The sequence below is a fragment of the Orbicella franksi genome, chromosome 12 (assembly GCF_964199315.1).
Source record: "Orbicella franksi chromosome 12, jaOrbFran1.1, whole genome shotgun sequence".
Lineage (NCBI taxonomy): Eukaryota > Metazoa > Cnidaria > Anthozoa > Scleractinia > Merulinidae > Orbicella > Orbicella franksi.
The window spans coordinates 5,589,602-5,610,304 of record NC_138156.1 but is presented as its reverse complement, the minus strand read 5'-3'; the positions used below and the strand labels follow the sequence as shown (position 1 = coordinate 5,610,304).

The following is a 20,703-nucleotide window of genomic DNA, read 5'->3' as shown; positions in this document are numbered from 1 at the left end:
AATGTCCGCGGCTGAGAATTTGTCCGAAAAATGAATATTTGGCCGAGAAGCGAAGCTTCGAGGGCAAATGTGAAATTTTGAGGACAATCTCTCAGCCAAGGACATTATCAGCCGACATAGCTGCAAACCAGAAAGGGGTTTATTTATTTTATAACACTCCCATTAATTTTCATATCACAATTAAACCGCTCGTAAACATGGTAAAAAAGCCAGTGGTGATCTGATGGTAAATGCGCGTGATTGACCTAAGCAAGCAAGTACATTTGATTGGTTTAACTGACTTAATTTCCACTGTGATTGGACCAAAACTTAACAAGCTGCCCTGTGAAATTAACTATCGTAACGCCCCTTAGATCAAAAACCCAAAAACTTGATGTACTTTCCGGAACAGCATTTGCGACCAGCTATTTAATGTCTCTATCGCTGCACTCAACAAAGCGAGTTTGGTTTCCTTCCATGTAAAATAAGAGAAAGGAAAATTTGAAACTCTTGTGCTGACCGTGTTTCTCTTCGACGGAAGCCATCGGTGGACAAATATCGAAGCAGGCGGGGGTTATCGCGCGCTAACTGTCCTGTGAGTTTTCACCACGTGACGTAAAGTAACCAATAAAATCGCGCCAAAATTAATGGGTGGCTTCTAATGTCTATAAGTATCACCCAACTAGTGGACTAATGCAAATCCTGCATTTTGATTGGCTACGCTACTAGGGGACTATTAGTAATAGTCCTCTAGTAGCGAAATTGGCGCCATCGAGCATGACGCTTTCTTTCGTTTTATTCCCAAATAAATATTTCTTCAACTTGCATTTGCTAACTTTATTATTACCTTTTCTGTCCGACTAGTTGGGTGATACTAAAACAATTAGACCCTTCGCCCTCAAGGGCCACGGGTCAATAGCCATTCGGCTTCGCCTCATGGGCTATTGACCTGTAGCCCTTGCGGGCTACGGGTCTAATTATTAAATAGCCAGGGCCAGATTTTTCCCGTACGAACCACGTGCACTCTGATAGCAATTTTAATGCGCTTTGACTGGCTAGCAAAAAAAACAAAAACAATGATAAGATGTTAACAAGAGCTATAATACAGTGTATACTATTTCTTATAAACGGATAAACAATTAATGAATAACTTGTTTCACTTATCCTGAGAGTGCTCTACGAATAACATGCAGAGTAAAATAACAATATAAAGACAGAGAGTAAATGTAACTTGACTTTCACGCACTAAGCGATAATCAATCCTTCCTCTTACAATCTGTGTCTATGTGAAATCTGTGCATCTTGACCGCTCGCTGTTTCCTTACTAAGCAAAAAATCTGAACTCGTAACTAAATGTCGCCATGAAAGGGGGGTGGGTGGAAGGCCACTACTTTCAGAATTTATTAGCGGCCACAACTTTTTGACGTTGCTTTCCGGGTTCGCTACTTTCGGGGAGTCGTTACTTTCGCAAGTTTACGGTATATACACTGAGTGCCCTGAAGCTGTGAAAGAATGAAGTTATTGGTTAGTCGAACAAACAGTCCAGTCCAGATTCAACAGCTCTGATGACAACTGTGAAGCTCATTGACGAGGTATTACTTTCATGTCACGTATTCATAAATTGATGCGAACAAGAGTCGTAAATACAGGCCTCCGGAAAACAAAAACAAGAAAAAAAACAACAACCAATAGGTTAATTTAGAAAGGAACCTTTGGTAATTTTTGGATTATTTGCTTATATATATATTTTTATTAATTAACTGCTGGGATAAAGATAAAATAGACAAAATCTAAAAGCTTTGAAAATTGATACTATACAAAAGACTTGTGGAATAACTGGTTGCGTGATGGTAACGCGCTGAATTCAACTCCGTATCGAGAAGTTTGGGTTCGACCATTTGGAGCATTGGGATCAAGTTACCACTTTAATTTCACAGTGTCTGTTTCCACCGCACTCATCAATGGTTATCGGTAAATTGCCAGCGTAACCTGACAGAAAATGTTGGGAGGATGCCTGCATTAGATTAGCATATTGAGGCCTCATATTTTCGTGTTATGCAACCCTGAGCTAAATGCCAATAAATCGTCTGTAAAACCCCAATTAAATTTATCAGAGTGCTTTACTTCGCCTTGTGTTTCAAAACTTGTAAAACTGGCTTATGAATTCTTTTCTTCAAGACTAACAACAGGAGTCATTCAAGTTATAGTAAAATCAATCCACAAAGATTGTAAACAAGTGCAATGTTCCTGGACGAAGACAGCAATGGTGGCCACCGTCAAAGTAGCTTAATTTGAGGCAATACAAATTTTTAACAATATGCTTTTAATAAAGCACCCCTTAGCATTTGTTCATCATAAGAAGTGTTACTCTAGGAAGTGACTTACTATCAAACGTTCACTGAGAAAATTACTTGACTATATATTGACCAGTTGTTTGGGTTGTCCAAATGTTTAATTATTTTTTGCCGTAATTTAAGCATTTCTAAATTATTTTATCACTCCTGAATTGATGGGGACAACCCCTCCCCCTACCCCTTGGTCCGTTACTAAAACAACCTGTGGCCTGAATAGGATAAAAGACTGAGTCACTATTTTTTGAAGACCTCTCTTGAACATCGTCTGCAGTGATAAATGGGATCTACAAACGCTATGACTATCGATAAAAAAAAGACACAAGATTACTTATCGATTCCAGTCAATCCAATTTTTGACGTCATGACTTACCCTAGGCTTGGCAGTCTTAAATTTACTTAATCCTAAAATCTCGCCCTTAAATTAGTGGGAAGAAGCATGGATTCAGCTCACAATACTCACAATCAAATAAATGTTTCATTCCTTTTCATCAAATTCCAGAGTGACGTCATCACCAACAAGTACAAAAGGCGCCCAGTATTTTACATCACTGTACTTTTCAGACTCTCTGAGACATTTCATGGCCAGTTTTAGGGACTCGCTTGCACTTCTCCCTTCCACAAGGCGATGATAGAAACTTCTCATAAACTCTAGCGTGGCCTCATCATCGATCGCCCAGAGTGAGACCAGAACGGAACGAGCGCCAGCACCCATAAAGGCACGTGCAATACCGACCACGCCTTCAGCTTTGATCTCTCCTTGACCACTGTGACAACAACTAAGCACAACCAGTCTTGCTCGCATTTGAACACTCAGCACATCTGCTATTGTCAAAATATAATCTTCCTCTGTGGGGATTCGGGATGCTCGCTTCGGGTCGGGAGTTAGGGCTATTTCACCAGTTTCCATGCGCCCATGAGCTGCAAAGTGAACCAAAGCAACTGAGTTTAGTTCTTTTAAGACCTCACTCTTTGTTGCGTCTTTCCCTGTGAGAGGCTTTACGTTGAGAATCTGCCCAATCATTTCAACTTCTTGTTTCGCAAATTGGAGTTGTTTTAACAGTTTCTTTCCTTTCCTGTTAGTAACTTCCTCTACCCACGGATCTCCCACAAGTAATGCACCTCTGTTACTGTGGTATTCGCTTGAGCAGTCCATGATCATTTTCATACTGGTCAGCGAAGGAATCAGTCGGATTCGAAAGGATTCGCAAAGATACCTGGAATCATTGCCCAGGAATGCAGCATAAGGAGCTAACCAAAGTGGACCATCCGGGACAATGATCAGCTCGTCACCTTGAACCAGGTCTTCAATTGGTTTGATGAGGATTGTGTACAAAGTGCTCAAAGAACTATCCTCTCCCGAGGAAGAGTCTGGGATTACCTCACCAACTTGACCAACACGGATGTTTCGGTGAGCAGTTTTAATTAACGAGATCAAAGAGGCATTTGTATCATCCAATGCAAAGGGATCGTCAAGTTCCTTTTGCCTAAAATGAACTTTCCTTTCTTCAAACAGGACCCATAAATTTATCGTACCATCACCAACAGCTGCAAAAATTGTGCTAGATGGAATGTAATTGAGCATATCCCCATCGTGCTCTTCATTTTCATACGCCTTCGATGGACTTATTGCCATACGATACTGGAATCTCAAAAGATCAGAAAGAGATTGGGCTCGCCCTCTCTCGGCAGCAAACAAGGCTTCAGCCATCCTGTCTTGTTTCAAGAGAACTCGCCATAAACTCGTGTAACTGATGTTGCATTCTTGTCGAAAACTAATTTTCCATCTATCTCGAGACTGGAGAAGACTTCTCACATTGTTTAACAATCGTACACTTGCCTGGTAATGCTTTACAGCCTCAGGGAAATTGCAGAGTAATTCAAAGCTGTAGCCTAGTGCATGATTGAGTTGGCCTTCCAATAACTCGTCATTTACTTCTTTTGCAATACTAAGGCCAATGTTATGGTGTTCCATGGCGCTTTTGAAATCACCAAGGCTTTGAAAATCATTGCCGAGGGAGCTTTGTGCGACAGCTAGCATAGCCTTATCGCCCACTTCTATGGCAATATCACTTTGAAGATTATGGTAGTACATCGCTTGCTTGAAATCACCAAGTTTGAAATAAACATTGCCAAGGCTGCCACATGCAGTGCCTTCCTGGCCCTTATGTCCCGCATCTTTGGCAATCGTAAGTTGACGGTTTAGGTAGTCTGTGGCTTCTTCGTAGTCACCGAGATTGGTCAAAGCAATTCCAAGATTTCCATTTGCAGCCCCTTGTCCGACTTTGTCCCCAATATCGTTGGCAAGGCTAATTTGACGCTTGAGATAGTCTACGGCCGTTTTAAAGTCACCGATACTGCTAAAAGCATTACCAAGATTGCAATAGGCAACTCCCTCTCCAGGCTTGTCTCCTAAGTCTTTGCTGATACTTAGAGAAAGGTTGAGGTATTCAATGGCTTTTTTGAAATCACCAAGACGCTGGAGAGCATTGCTAAGACCGATATATGCCCTTTTTTCACCAGCTCGGTCTCCGGCTTCTTTGGCCATATCTAAAGCACGATTATGATAATCTATGGCTTTCTGGAAATTACCGAGACACTGATAAGAATTGCCAAGATTACTATACGCGGTTTGTTCTTTGGATTTGTCTCCTAAGTCTTTGGCAGCCATAAGTTGTAGATTGTGGTTATCTAGGGCCTTTGTTACATCACCGAGTCTTAGAAAAGCATTGCCAAGATTGCCATACGCGGTTCCTTCGCCCTTTTTGTCTCTTAGTTCTTTAGAAATGCCAAGATGGAGGCTGTGGTACTCAACGGCCTTTTCTAAATCACCAAGACCGTCAAATGCATTGCCAAGATCGCCATACGCTGCTCCTTCCCCAGCCTTGTCTTCCAGTTCTATGGAAATGTTCAGTGCAAGATTGTGGTAGTCTATGGCTTCTTTAAAATCGCCTACACTGCAAGAGGCATTGCCAAGATCGCTATAAGCATTATTTTCCCCAGCTTTATCTCCCACTTCTTTGGCAATAATAAGGTGCCGGTTGTGGTAATCCTTGGCTTGTTTGAAATCACCAAGATCGTAAAAATCATGGCCAATATTACGGTACGCGCGTCCTTCCTGAGCCTTGTCTTTGAGATCTTTAGCGATAGTGAGATGCAGGTTATGGTAGTGTATGGCTGTTCTGAAATCCCTTAGACTGTAAAAGGCACTGCCAAGATTACAATATGCAGCCCCCTCCCCAGTTTTGTCTCCAACGTCTTTGGCAATACGAAGATGACGGTTGAAGTATTCTATGGCGGCTTTGGAATTTCCGAGACGGTATAAAGCAATCCCGAGATTAGCGCAAGCGTCACTCTCCCCTGATGTGTCTCCCAGATCTTTGGCGATACCAAGACGTTCGCTGTAGTGGTCTATGGCTTTCTTGAAATCCCCGAGATTGGAATAAGCAATGCCAAGATTTCCATGTGCATCTCTCTCCCCTGCCCTGTCACCCATTTCCTTGACAATAGTGAGATCTCGGCTATGATAATCTATAGCCTTTCTGAAATCGCCAAGACTGTTAAAAGCATTTCCAAGATTGCCATATGCAGCTGCTTCTCCGGCTTTATATCCCACTTCTTTTGCAATGCTAAGAGAGAGGTTGTGGTAGTCTGTGGCTCTTTTGAAATCACCAAGACCTTTATAAGCATTGCCAAGATTGCAGTACAAAGCCCCTTCTAAAGCCTTGTTTCCTACATCTTTGGCCAAAGCAACACATAGGTTGTAGTAGTTTATGGCTTTGTTGAAGTCACCAAGATTGTAAAAGAAATCTCCAAGATCACCGTAGGCTTCACTCCCCAGATCTTTGCTTTCGTTGGAAATTTCTGTTGCTTGTTGAAATGAGGCACTGATCTGGTAAATGAAAGCAGCATTCATACTTTTATACATCTATTTCAAGGCTACAGCTAAGTCAAAAGAATCCACAATTGCTATTCTTGAGTACGCCGTCATATTTCGGTACACTAAACGTAACTCAAAGTTACAACTGCGCTGACACTGTAGCGAACAAGCGGTGACTCTATATAAGTACCTACCCTGACTACCCATAAGAGCTATGAAACTTGGCAATGTTTGCAAAGACGTGTTATCCTTGTTACAGTTGCCATATATTCGGCAAGGAGGTGTTGTTTAGTTTATATGAAAAACACGAAAACATTTTGATATTGTGTGGCATCGCTAAAATGTCCATTAAAATTGATAAATTCAGATTTTGTGATAATACATTTCACCTTACCAAACCATAGATTTTAACCCCTAAAAGGTATCCCGCTCCTTTTGCTCGAACGCATTTCTATAGATTGAATGCAAGAGTCAATGCAAGCTTCAACAGACTGACCTTATAGTACGACTAAAGATAAGGAAATACAGCTTATATTGGTGCAGCCTCTCCTATAGCGGTGTCGCCTTATGAAATTCTCTGCCTCAGGATCTTAGTAACTCTTTGGGGGTTTTCAAAAAGAAAGTCGAAGCCCACATTTTCTCTTTGAGGTTACACGCGCGCAATCATGTAGACCACTTGATTTGTGTAGCTTATTTTCGTATCTTTTAATAATAGTTTGTAACTGATGATTTTCTGTGTATCAATTTAAAAACAAAACGTTTTAGCAATAAACGTTTTGAAGTCCATAGTTGTCTTCAAGGTAACCGGTGTGTCAAATGTTGGTGATTAACGAAGAGGAAGAAACAACAAAGTTGTTTGTTTTCTCCTAGATAACTTCCTCCTCATTTTCTGGAATCGTTCGTGGGAACAAACAGGGGATATAAAGCGTCAACTGTATGCTAAACGAATTCAATGTTGTGATCAAAACGAAATTTTCAGCATTTCACGAGCGTGGGACAAAGAAACGATCTGATTCCTGACAGTATTCACTCACGTGTCCAGCAGCCATGCAAATTTCTTGTAAAAAAAGAAAGTGTCTACATAATAAAAGAGTTGATCTCCCACGGGATTGGTTTGGTATGGCCGCCGTTTCATTGTCCTGGAACACCAATATGGCTGCCAAGACGTCATGTGTATACTTCCATACCTAGCCAGCCATTTTTGGTTTAGATTTTCAAACTGGCCTTCCTCAAGTAAAAAAAAATTAAATCAAGCTTACCTTTCGTGTCGCGGTTTGGGTATCCGACTCATCCTTCAAGTTCCCTTCGACTACACGTATTTCTTGAAGTTTCCTTTGTCCTTCGACAGACTCGTTCTTCAAGTCCACTAACTTCTGGTTGTTCTGGTCAATCTTCCAAGAGTTTAGGAAAATGAAACTTTATTTTTTGCTCCTTTTGTTTGTTATTGTCGTCTTCATTGCTGTCTTTGTCGTCGCTGTTCTCGTTTTCTACAATGTATTGTCAATTAATCTTAGTGATTCCTGGTATGTAAATTAAAATGATAGGAGAAATACAGAAGTGGAAAAGAGAGAGAGAATGTGTCATAGCTGCATTTTTCCTTTTCCATCCTTCAACTGTGAGATACTGATAAAGTATAATATTTGACGGCGTCATTTTTTTTCCGGCAATTCTGCTTCGCCACAATCGAAGAGAAATATGTGTGAATAATATGAAATAAAGGATACTGCCAATCCCTCGTTACACCAAGTGATGGCTTCTTCAAACATACTCAGCTTAAAACAGGCACTCGCTCCTTTTGAAGAAATCAAAAAATAAATAAATGAATCCTGAAACAATGTATTCGATGTAGTCAAGAATTGAATGCTTATCTATACTGAACTTCTACTCAATAAGCGAGAGAGATGCTTGGGACTTTCGGGTGTGATACCGGGCGCTAATGATACTGAGAGGTAATAGAGGTTTGGTACACGGGCTTAATTCATGTTTTCTTAAACGGAACTCGATCGACGAAACAATCTTTTTTTTTTTTTTTGCGTGGTTGTGCGGAAATTAGGGTTGGGTCCCCACTTCAGGCACAATTTCTGTTTTTCTGATTTTATTCTCCACCATTCCACTCCATTGTCGTCATCTTGGTCGTCGTGATTCGTTGAATCTCTGCGGCAGTTGGGAAACAACGACTGGTGTTTTGCCGACATAATATATTATTTCATCCGAAAACACACTTCGATAACGCTCGTACCTCTCTCAATTGTCTTCACAAAATTTGGCTCTAATTCATGGGCTGCTTTGGCATCACTCAGTGATTCAGGATAACATCCTAAGCATGAAAACAAATATTTTCATAGTTTATAACTCAGTAGCACTGATATCTATCAGTAATTAAATAATAGAACATATTCGTATTGGACTGGAGCTAGCTTGCAACTGAGGTGCACGCGGAGAGTCTTCTCAAATGCTAATGGAGTTAATCTCTTTTTAACGATATTCTCCCGCATGCATGAGCCTCCATTGCAAGCTAGTTTCAGTCCAATACCAAGAAAACGAATATGGCCTTTTTGGAACTCCTAATACATCAACTTGCACATAGAACAAGATTACTCTTTGAAGGCACACAAGAGAACGCGAATATAAGAGAATGCCGAAATAAAAAGGTCAAATGATCTTACCCAAATGAAAATGTGCTGTTGCCCTGTTACTGAAGAGTTTGGCTTTGAGAGTTTCATCTTTACAATTCACATTAATTCCTTCCGTGTAGAAGTAAATGGCTCTGCTAAAATCTTTCCCTCTGTGTTCATCATTACCTTCATTTAGGTACACCCGTGCGATTGCTAGACGAACGAAAAAGTAATGTATAATTCATTAAATACATTGACACCAATGACAAACTACATGAAGGATGATATAACCTACCAGGATTTTTTAACATGTTAGAATGGGAACGAGCTGCAACAAGCGTTACAAGAGGTTAACAATTATGCAGTTTCATTACTCCATTATATGATAATTTGACAAAAAGAAACATGCCGAGGTCATTGTTTATGAAGCAATTTGATGCGCCAGTAACGGGCAAACGGCAAAACAGTACAGTATTTCATTTCATTTCATTTATTTAATTCATTTCGTACATCCCACCCTGGTCAGTCAGCCAGGCTACCGTTTTCCTCTACCTCTTAAAGTGTCTTCATCAAAATCCAGCGTTGGTTCACCATCAGGTGGTGTGACGTCACTTTCACTCGCAGCCTTGATTGGACCACTTGCCATTGATGCTGTTGTTTGGAAATCTACAGAGCTTTGTCAGTGTCAGTTTGAAGTACCTATAGACAATTTTTAACGAATTACAAAATATTGAGTAAAATTTGTGATATTAAACATAGCGCTAGCTAGCGCTTAAAGGGAGGGTTTCATGGTTCGGCGGATGTCTCTAAATCAAAATACTTTTGTGCGCTTCTTAACAGCGTTATCGCTTTAAAAACTTCACTCAGATGTAATTTAGTAATCACATGCTAGTTAGTCGTGGTAGAATGACGGATGACCAAAATTCTTAGAATTAACATTTCAGTGGATGTTACCGACGCTGTCGACAGTTGAATTTAGTGTTGACCCGTACGATTTATCCTACGGTTGATGATTTTACGGCTATTTGCATGCGAAATTAGGAACTTGCTTACGATTGATTCATAAACAATGAAAACTGGGGCTGTGCCAAAAAGCGTGCACAGGCGAATAAATAATAGACATGTGCCGAACCGTGAAACCCTCCTTTAATTAATCAAATGATCGATTTTATTCGTACAGGCTGGCGTGAAATCATCGCCGGACGTGTACAGTGATAAATCATAACTGACAAAGAAACAACTGAAATTGGGATTAACGACGAACTCGCAAAATTTTGCCACAAAATCTCAAGCTGCAGGTAAAACATTGAATTCCTGAAACAGTGGGATCGATTGCGGCCCGATTAGGGGTTTTCGGGATATGGTATGTTGAGCCGGGTAATTCACGGGATACGAGAATCGAACTCACCATCTTGTATCAATACTCTTTTACTTAGAGTACCCGTCACGAACAAAGCAAAAAATCGGGTGAGCCAAATTATTTCGGTCTGTTGCTTGACGTAGATTACTAGGTTTCAGTAGAGGTAAAGTCAGGACAGAGATAACTTCAGTTGGCCATTCCCATAGTGTGATCACTTCTCTATTCCACTCTCACTATATTATAGCTAGGCAATTCATGCTTCCGATCCATGATCCAAAACGATACAAACTAACTTACCAACACCCAAGCTGGATGAACGGGTTAGACCTTAATTTATAAACGAGACGTCAATCAGAATGCAGTGTAGCACATGCGAGATCAACATAATTATGTAAAATGAAAAACTAAGCTTGAAAAAATCACGGGGGAAAGAGTAATTTAAACAATGCAAAGCAGAAAAAAATTTGCATCATACGAAAACATCTCGTGCAGTTTTCGCAAGTTTGACCATACTTCTTAATTTTCGATGACGACTTACAGCATGAAGATTTGAACCAGACATAGCATTCTACACTCAGCCATGTTTACATCAGTCTAACGGCTGTCACGAACTACTACTCAGTGAAAGTCTGACGTCATCCACAGGCTAATCAGGTCTGATCAGAACCAACTGTAGTTAGCGGAATTGCTGGGACCGGAAAGTCCACTGCATACTAGAGACTAACCCAAGCAAACTACAGTTGACGGTGTTGATGTGGCCACTGAGGGGCTATTGACGCCAGACGAACAAAATTAATTAAATATTCATGTCCACCGGGTCGACCAGTCCAGTTCCCTTAAATCATCTCTGTCATCTAGCATAACGTGCACGGCTACACATAGGCACAGAAGGAAATAATTTGCCCGAGAAATTAAAAGCGATTACCTTCCTAGGTTGTAAATTTGACATTTAATCGAAAAATTTATGTCAGCTGCACGTATGCGACTCTGTGCCAGCTGCATGTACGCGACTGTTGCGACTGGTCGCGTTGCGTTTCGAAAATAATATCTGTTACGATTCTGTCGTTTGCGTTTTACACAAGTAAGGACGGAACGACACAGCGGACGAGAAATATATAAGCTTATATTACGCTTATGCTTCAAGTGAGAATCAATCCGGCCACAGGAGTAGTCCATTCAACAGTACATGAGGCACATTACCCCACCATGCACCATTTCACAGAGTTGTTCGGCTCGTGAAAATATTTGATAAACCGAAAGCACAACATTGAAACTCTGGATCACCCAAGGGGAGAAGGGAACCATATTTTCACTCATTCACATGTGTTTAAGACAAAACTGACTGCCGTAACAAGGTTTTAACGAAGATAAACGTCGATGGATAAAACTACAGACATAAACTAACCTGGAGGAAGCGAGCCGCTGTAACCAAAAAGAAAATCAAAACTGACAAAACTTCAGTTCAAGACCGGCAAGCCTGTGTGAAAAACGTTGTACTATCAACTATGAAGTAGAAAGAATCGGGAATCCGTTGAAAACGCACCATCTTCAGCAATAAGCATGATCATGGTGGCAGCCGAAGCTCGATGTCTGCCTAGTATGATTAATATTCATAAGGGTAATCCCCGATTTCTGCTAATTGCTTTGCGTCGCGTGATCGAGTTCATGTGATGCTAAATGTAACGTTCTTAACTAAAACAAAACTTTTCACCTTATTCGCCTTGCCGGTTCAGAATTAGTGCCGACATCACAAAGGCATAATTCTACGTTTTCTTTTACCCCTGACGATGATTTCCAAATCATCGCCCGGTTCCACAGAGCTGTCCGCTGAACATCTTCAATTGCATGTTATGTTATGTAACTATCGTAAGTGAATATTAGATCGAACCGTGCCTATTGTATATAATCGAGTTGAGTAAACTTTCACTGGAAATATCTTAGGTCCTTCAGTTTTTCATCTAACGGCCTCGCTCGATCACGTTGTCCAACCATGCATGAAAACACGGAAACTTTTTGCTACGCCCTTCAAGGAAACCCCCCGCGCATATCAGGGGACCCTTCCTCCTTTTCCCTCCCGTCTCACTCGGAAAAGGCCGGATCAACCCCTTATCTACAAGTTTCGCGAAAAGTTCCCCTTTTCCGTAAGCATTATCGAAGCGCTAATAAATACGCTCTGAAACCTTAGTAAGAAAATTGCAATTAGCCGCAATTGCCTTTTATTGCATTAACGTCATTTTAAGACTATCATTAATATGGTTATTCTATAAATGATGGACCCTTGGAAAATTTTTATTTTAAAAAATTATTAGGTTTTTTTCGATGGGGCTTGTAATCGGCAAGGCTTCTTATCGTAAGAAATTTCAGAAATGGTTGAGATTTTGCGGTCAATTGTTTTTTGCATTGCATATAAGACTACTGTCTGTTAACTGGTTATCAAATGAACGCCCTAAACATTCTACGGTCATCAAATAAAAATCAGCTCTAAGAATCTAAAATACGATCCAAGCTAGCTGTACAGTTAAGAGGGATATATAACAGTTAAAAATTCAAGAGCTGGATGTAATTGCTAACCCATGGCTTATGTTCCGAGCCAAGGGACTTGTTATTGCATTGAAGTTTCCCCTCCTTATGTGTTTCACAATTTCTTTCTTTTTTTTTTCTCTTGTAATTTTTGCTTTTTGTTTGTTTGCCTGTTATTTTTTTGTTTTCTTTTTTTGGTTTTATTTTTGAGGTCTGCTTCAAAATGGTAGTGAAATATTAAACTTGATGTACAGGACATTTCTACTTGTTCAGTAATTCTTGTATGGCCTGTCTGTGTCTGGTGAACTCTTCCTCTGATAACGTAGCTCTTCTCATATGTTCGCAGAATTGTTCTTCGGTAAATGAATTGAAAGTTTCTCTCGCTGGAAGGAAAAGCAAGAACAAAAGGTTGAACAAAGCCAGAAAACGACTGTCACTTTCGAAGATGTTACATATGACATAGAGTTGAAATTGGAGTAAAGACGGGCGAAAAGTTGATCCCCTTTTCAACCTTCTAACCACCCCACGAGAGAGAAAAAAAATGTAAGTTCTCCAAGATATACAAGAATGCTATACAGGTATCTTACTTTCCACAGCGACGAAGCCGGATAACTCACAAACAGCCATGGGCCGCTCATCAGATTCATAAGAACTCTTAACTTGAGAACCTGTTAGAACAGAAAGACAGAATTGTCGAAAAAAGCACGAGTTTCTAAAGTCTGTCTATGACTGATTCTTTATGAAATAGTTGAAATCCCAATAAACGACAACATGGAATACCCTCTATTAGAAAGAGGAAATGACTAGCTCTTGCATTTTTCTCTGTTCTCCATTCTAAAATGTGTTGGCTATGCCACATCTTCGTCGTCACTGTAGTTACCTTCGCATTATTGTCATCGTCGTTGTCGTCCGTAATCCGTCGTCGGTCGTCCGTCGACAAAGTCTTCGGCCTTGTTCATAATCCTCGTAATTATGGTCATCGTGAGGTCTTAGTCGTCGTCATTTTCTTCTTAGTCGACGTTATCGTAATCGTATCGCTTTAATCCTTATTCTTGTTCATCGTCGTCGACAATTCAATGGAAAAGATGGCTGTTGGTTCCTTACGCAAAATTCAGGGAATGCTGAAATTTGATCCAGAATATCTCTAAGAGATTTCACTGGTTTGGTGCACATGATAAGAACATCTTGAGACATAGAACTTACCACACACAGGATTTCTTGGCCAGAGAAAGACTCTAATAACGGAATGGTCACTCTCCTGGTTAACAGCGTCGCCATTTTGACTCGTCGCGCTACATTTGTTTCCCCGTAGAATGAGATAAGTGTGAGCTACCTCGTTTGATACAAAATATGACGACACTTGATGAATTTTTCTGTGAAAGAAGAAAAAAACAGGACGTTATGACAAACATAAATGTAAAGAAAAAGGAGAGAGGTCCATCTTTAAGTAGCCCTGCAGTCGCAGATCCTACCGCTCAGGAATAATCCTTCAGAATTTTAAAGGAAGAACCTCTTTTTTTGTCTTTATGCTCCGATAAAGGCCAGGGCACGACATCCTACTCTCTGGGAGGCGTTCAGCCATTAGTGGGAAGAATTTCTTAAAGGACTGAAAGCTAAATATACATTAAAAGAGAGCCTCACGCTTTCCAATACTGTCTGCACGTACATATCATTAGAACCCACTCTTATCCTTTCAATTACAGAAGATATGGAAAAACATTTTAAAAGCTGTCGGAAAACACCTTCGAAAAAGTCATAACCAAGACCAACCAAATATGAACGAACAATTCAGCATCTTGAACAAGTGCAGAGGGAAGCTGGGATGCTTAATTCAAGAGATGTTGCTAAACAAAGAAAAAAGACCAAACCTAAACACACAAGCGGTCTCTACTCGGGCAATGCATTTGATAATAGGGAGCTTAAGCAAACCACGACGACGACGGCAACGAGAACGTCACCAAACAAAAGTTTAATGAGCAAAACAATAGCTGTGCACGTGCGTTATAAATCGTTGTACATTTCTTTGCCGTCCTCTGCAAAACAACAACGTGAAATGACCAAGTTCTGCGTCGTCTACGGAACGTGGACGACGACGGCTAATTTTTCGCATTTCCATTTGGAATTGAACGCCGTCGTTGCATATTTAGCTTAAGGACGTTTTTAGAACCATTGGCGTACCGATCAGATCTAGACAATCGCGAATTTCGCTTGTAAAATATATATTCATTTTTTACCAGGCGTCGTCCTCTGTGTCGTCGTCGTCGTTGCTTAAGCTTCCTAATAGCGACAAGATGATGCCGAAACGTGACGTTACAACGTATATTTTTCCGCTATCCTTTCGTAAGGAGTTTTCTGTTATGTACACGTGTTCCCAGCGTCTGTCGATTGTTTCTTCTTTTCGCATCTCCATATAATACCAAAATCCATTAACCAAGTTCATTGTACGTTTTTACTACACGTACAATTGTACACAATACGTGACCATGCTCACACGTAGTTTCCTCACCTCGCTAGTAAACAAGCATTGGTTTGTGGTCCCAGTTCAAAGACAAACATAGTTGTGGCATAGTCGCTAACTTCAAATACGTCCTCGCAAACAGGAATTACGTCCTTTTGAAGAGAGTATAACATATGAGTTTCTGCCATCACAGTAATAAATCGCTGCCTCAGGTACTGTAGGCCCGTAATCCATGCAAAGGGCTACAGAGCCCTTTGTGTGTATATTATGCCCAGGGGGGTGGAAGGAGTCCCATGTTAAAAGGTCGGGAATGCTCGCTGCCTCGCTTAGTGGGTGTAAAGTATGGATGTCGGTCTCAGTTGGGGTTTTCACAACGACATGCCACTATCTTTAGCTGTCAAGGTAACTTTTAGGGTCACACGTGAAGACAATAGAAAAACGCTGTCATGTCCGTCTTAAGTGGTATCTTTTCGGGGCCAAATAAGGTTCGAGCCACGCCCAAACTGGTCCCCCTTAGGGTTTCCCGGCGAGCATCCCCGACTCTTTTACACGGGAGCCCCCTCCCTCCCCCCTCCCCCCCCCCCCCCCCCACACACACACACAAGGATGTTATGCTACTAATACTCGGTAATTATCGGTGTTGCAGGAACCAAGATAGTTAGCTATTGTATTGAGAATATTGTGCACTAGAGTATTACCTGCACTTAAAGAGACATTCTCATGTTAAAAACGTCAAATTTACAAACGCTTGCTCCCTTCACACGTCCCATAACAACTATTACTAATTTCTACAAGCTGTTTACACTGATGGTATAACGTATTTATTTGTTTATCAGATGAATTTTCACAAGGGGAAAACGTGAACATTGAAATCATGAGATATCTCCCGGCTGGAAAAAGAAAACTCACCACTGCTTCAAGGTAGGATGGGTTCTCACTATACCAAGTGTGAAAATGTAAATGATTCACCGAGGAATAAGCACACAGGCTGTTGAAACCCAGACGGAATCCCCTGCAACGAATAACAACAGAATCCCATTGTTGTCAATAATGTTATAAATACTTATTGATTAGGGATAAATTGACAAAAAGTAACTAACTTGAAGAAAAAGAACTACTTATAGCTGAAATAAAAAATAAACTGAGATTAAGAATTAACCACAACACGTTCAATACCGACGGCATATGCTACTTGTAAATGGCAAAACTACATGACTTGTATGCATGACAACGATGTTTGCCCCTTGTAAAATGTTACAGTTATTGACAATAATTGCTAACTGTGAAGCTATCATTATTTGTTTTGAAGTTTTAGAATTCAGATGCATAACTCTACAAGTGCCATTACTTTAAATTTCATCATGTCACGGTATTGATTTGTAATTGATCATCAAATGTCACCTGTGGTTAGTTAACATAGCTGTCTCCAGGCTCAGTAACAGTGCTTCCTCGGTTAGTATCTGAAGGTTAATTGTGAATTAAATTAATCTTACAGTCGTGCAAGGTTTGGTTAGGTTAGGATTTTTATTAACTAATGCACTCGCACAGTTCCTAGACAACAATCATATCTAATTTTGCTGTGCTTTCAACAGCCATAAACTGAAGAGTCAAAAGCGTATAAAAAGAAAAAAATTATCAAAGACCAAAGATAGGAATGCGCATAGTGTCAATGGTTCATATAGTGTGATTGTCTGATTACATGTAAGGGTACGTGTAGTTCTGAAGAGAATTGCTGTTGGTGACTGATGTTTCTTGAATGTCAGCCTGATCAGAAGTTACCTTTAGAGCCCACTCACTCGGACACTATCACACTTGACAAGCAACAGGGATGCTCATAGTATCTTTTGGAGAACAGATAAAAAATTGTGTTTGAATTCTGCTTATTAAGGAGTTCCATGGGAGGCATAGTGGCCCAGTGGTCAATGCATTTGACTTCAGAATGAGCAGTCTAGGTTCGAGACCAAGCCAGGCTGGGTCATTGTGTTGTGTTCTTGGGCAAGACATATTACTCTCACAGTACCTCTCTCCACCCCTGTTGTGGGTAACAGTTAATTTAAAGCCAAGGGTAACCCTGTGATGGAGTAGCATGACCTATCCAGGGGGGAGTAGAAATATGCCTAGTCATTTCATGCTATGGAAGGTGGAGATGTAGGCTTGAATACAGACTAATAATTTTTTAAGGCGTTCCAGTTCAAATGGTTAACTTAGTTCCTACATGCTTGTCACTGGCTCTATTTTGGCACATAATTTTTCAGTTCAATCTTGAGACATAAATTTCTACACATGTTTCCAAATAAACAGGAATTAGTTACCAAAAAACAACTAGTAGATGAATCTTACCTGAGGAAGACATGAATTTATACTTGGAACCAAAAGCGAGTGTCCATATTCCAGAGGACTGACATTTATTATCATGAGATGGTGATCAGTGTCTGCCTCAGTCCTGTGCTTTGGACTGAGCTCAAATAGAACCTTGAATGATAAAAGTTAATTAATAATTAAGAAATTAAGGCACAATGTTCATTACTACATCAGTAATTAATACTAATGAAAATTTTGTCTTTTTCTCCTGCTCCTGTTCTCCTTTACATACTACTTCCTATTCAGAAATTTTCAATTTCATATTGTGAGAGGTGGCAAATGGTCAAGCTTCCAAAAATATGGCCCTCCCAAAATGTTAGCCAAATTTCACGAGTCTCACCACCTCAAATGTTTTTTGACAACTTCTCTTCTAACTCTCGATTTCTTTCGGAAAGCTAACAAAGCTAATCACTAGCTCACAGAAAATATATTAGTCTGCCTGTCTGGCATAGTCTGAAATCTATAATGTGCCAACCATAATTCCAATTAGTGACTTGTTTGGATATGATACATTGTGATTTAACAACAACAACAGCTTTATTTATCCTTTGTTTTTTGTATAAATTAAATTTAGTAATATAATAATTAAATTAAAATAAGGGTAACTGACAACCCGAAATAACCTGAAATAGTTAAAAATACCAGGTTGCCAGTTAATTACATTATATATCTGACTGAATTCGCAAAAACATGCCCGCATTGACTCAAAGACAGTCCCACCGGCCAGAAGTCCTCTGACCACCCCCCCCCCCCCCTGGCTAGGGGATTGGTCCCTCACGCATGCACATGGCATGCACCACTCCCACAGGGTGCCATGTCAATACGGAAGCCTCAAACAAGGTTAAACAACTGAGTAAAATACCCAGAAACACAGTCAATATCAAGGTTATTTAACACTGAAAACTCAAAGTCTAGCTAGCTGCGGGTGTCAGTATAAAACACCCTCCGATCCCCTCTGCTTTTAACAGCTAGCCACCAGCAAACCACCAGCAGATAGGTCAGTGCCTGGGCCATATGCCTGGTCTCGCCTTAATGGAGCCCCCACTGGGTTTAAGGTTGCTAGCTTAGCCTGGCGAAAATCTAGCGGGCAGAAGACATCCATCAGAATGTGACACCAAAATAATCTGCTAGGGCACTTTTGACATGTCATCAAGACTTAGGTGTTAAATGGAATTCCCACTGAAAGACTCTAATTCTAACCAAATTACAAAGTAGCTAAACTGGGTTTTGAGGCAACAACACTGGGAGTACAGTTTAGTTACCTCTTTGCTGTGTACTTTAGTGAAATTAAATTTTGCTGGGTTGAACGGTTCTGATACCCTATTCATTGGATCTGGCTTTCTCCGTTTGGTGAATCGCAGCTCATTTAACTGTAGACAGATTCAACAGGCAGGTACAATTAATGTCGGAACATGTAAACATCACATTATAGCTAACTATCACAGATTGTGACTACACAGGCTTGATTTGTGCTGCTCTCTTGGGTTCGCTTCTCGACTTGGTCCTCTTCCAGAGAATAGAGCAACTCAGTTCGGGGGTGAAGAGGGAGGGGTGAATAAGGAGCGCGGACACTGCATTTTCCCGACAGCAAATGGCAATCAAGCCAACACTGCTGCATGAACTATTATGTCCAAAAACTAATTAAAGGGTAGACAACTATTTCAGGATAAATTGAAACTTTGTCTGAATCCTGCAAACCATATTTAATGCTTGTTAAAAATATTTCAAAAAAAATATTATTAATAAAACTGAATTGCATATTCCATTTTTTAAAGTTATACTTTTAATAATCACATCTGCTGTTCACTAATCTAGATCACAACATGCACAAGAATATCAAATTAATACTGACAGTACATGAACTGTCCATTAAATCACTGAATAATGAAATATATTATAATTGTAATTATTTAATTGTGGGATTACCTGAATATACAGAGAGTATTTTCCAGGTGCAATCCTTCCTTCTACACTGTCAAGTCTATAAGTGAAATAACCTGCATCTGCGGCAGCATCCCATGTTTCTTTAAGTTCATTATCAAACTAAAAAAAACAAGAATCAACTTATAACTAATTACTACTGACTCAGAGGAAAATATGAAAAGCAAGCCAGTCACACCATCCTTTTTTTTTTTACCTTTTATTCCCACATTAGTTACTTAATTAAACAAATAATAGAATATTCACTGAGATTGAACCAGGGTGCAAACTTGTGCAACATTCTTCCTCTTGACAAATTGTGATAGGCGTGAAAGGAAACTTGGGAGTAGTATATATAGCAGTAAAGCTTTATAAAACCTTCCACGCAAATTTGAGTTTGCAAAGATGGGCCACACTTAGATGTTAAGAACAACCCTTAAACATGGTTGAGGGCCTCCCTGGGATTTTTTAGCAGAAGGGAACATCATTGACCATTTATTTCAAGGGAACAAGAGATTGTTACTGTTACATTATGTTTTGAGGGAACAGAGGAACCACTACAATTAATGAGAAGCTTACATGAAATCCACTATCCACTGTACATAGTCTCATAACATATTTTAACTTGGATTTAAATTTTACTATTGTAAATAGCTATAGGTTTTTTTTTTTGTATTTTCTTCTAATTTAACTCGTTTTTGTTATGTCCCCATATTAGTAGGGGAGTTTTTCCCCAGCTAGGTGGTTGATGACATTCTTAATAAAGTTTCTATCTATCTATCTATCTATCTATCTATGAAAAACCTTAGGGAACAATTAAAATATTTATTAATGAGGATGGTACATGTAGATGGTCACATTTTCAAGAGACCATTAGTAAGGTAACATGACTTGATTTCGTAGACACCTTGCTTAGTTCATCCTTGTTTGGTCCATCAGAATTTTGAATACTAGGCCACCAAAAGTCTTCTGACGTATAGCTGAACTGTCGTTCTGATGACAGATACCGAGTGGCTGGCATTTGCATGAAAATAGTTTATCAGACCACAGTGTAGTGTAGTTGTGCTGTGTAGGTCTGGACTCACAAGTTGCTTGAAAGTACTATTCTACAAAATAATTCACAAAAACTAATATTAATTTTAATTAATGATTTTATTCAGTTGTCTATCTCCTTATTTGCATTTTGCAGCAACACGTAACCATATTGAGTTAGTATGGATTTGAAATTTGATCAACATTTTCCCCTTAACCTTCAGTGT

The 20,703-nt window shown here is 39.9% G+C and overlaps 2 protein-coding genes across 4 annotated transcripts; both read right to left on the bottom strand.

Annotated features, from left to right (window-relative positions):
- Positions 1-1,746: 1,746 nt before the first annotated feature.
- LOC145462708 (uncharacterized) lies at positions 1,747-11,827 on the bottom strand. 3 transcript variants are annotated; one of them, XM_081446289.1, is made up of 7 exons: positions 9,378-11,827; positions 8,877-9,038; positions 8,450-8,527; positions 7,935-8,002; positions 7,470-7,601; positions 2,794-6,222; positions 1,747-1,968 (listed from the first exon to the last, which is right to left on the bottom strand). In XM_081446289.1, the coding sequence occupies exons 1-6, from the start codon at positions 9,469-9,471 to the stop codon at positions 2,809-2,811; spliced, it is 3,948 nt and encodes a 1,315-aa protein (XP_081302415.1). In that variant the 5' UTR covers positions 9,472-11,827; the 3' UTR covers positions 1,747-1,968; positions 2,794-2,808. The 3 variants fall into 3 exon arrangements, with proteins under 3 accessions (XP_081302415.1, XP_081302414.1, XP_081302413.1); XM_081446288.1 differs by having other exon boundaries at positions 1,747-6,222; positions 9,378-9,524; positions 11,591-11,827; XM_081446287.1 differs by having other exon boundaries at positions 1,747-6,222.
- Positions 11,828-11,962: 135 nt separating this feature from the next.
- On the bottom strand, positions 11,963-20,498 carry LOC145462713 (GDP-D-glucose phosphorylase 1-like). Its single transcript, XM_081446297.1, has 10 exons — positions 20,352-20,498; positions 19,451-19,567; positions 18,787-18,894; positions 17,504-17,635; positions 16,565-16,623; positions 16,073-16,175; positions 15,212-15,315; positions 13,909-14,078; positions 13,293-13,373; positions 11,963-13,088 (listed from the first exon to the last, which is right to left on the bottom strand). Exons 1-10 carry the CDS (start codon positions 20,469-20,471, stop codon positions 12,967-12,969), a joined length of 1,116 nt encoding a protein of 371 aa, XP_081302423.1. The 5' UTR covers positions 20,472-20,498; the 3' UTR covers positions 11,963-12,966.
- Positions 20,499-20,703: the final 205 nt, after the last annotated feature.

What these genes read in the sequence shown, in the direction of transcription:
- LOC145462708 (XM_081446287.1), bottom strand. Translation starts at nt 9,471, where the DNA reads ATGGCAAGTGGTCCAATCAAGGCTGCGAGTGAAAGTGACGTCACACCA. An exon ending in TGATGAAGACACTTTAAGAG is followed by an intron (nt 9,039 to 9,377) that starts GTAGAGGAAAAC and finishes TCGTTCGTCTAG; the next exon opens with CAATCGCACGGGTGTACCTA. An exon ending in CCCAAACCGCGACACGAAAG is followed by an intron (nt 6,223 to 7,469) that starts GTAAGCTTGATT and finishes TTCATTTACCAG; the next exon opens with ATCAGTGCCTCATTTCAACA.
- LOC145462713 (XM_081446297.1), bottom strand. Translation starts at nt 20,471, where the DNA reads ATGCAAATGCCAGCCACTCGGTATCTGTCATCAGAACGACAGTTCAGC. An exon ending in TAAATTCATGTCTTCCTCAG is followed by an intron (nt 16,624 to 17,503) that starts GTAAGATTCATC and finishes ATTAACCTTCAG; the next exon opens with ATACTAACCGAGGAAGCACT. An exon ending in AATGCTTGTTTACTAGCGAG is followed by an intron (nt 14,079 to 15,211) that starts GTGAGGAAACTA and finishes CTTCTTTCACAG; the next exon opens with AAAAATTCATCAAGTGTCGT.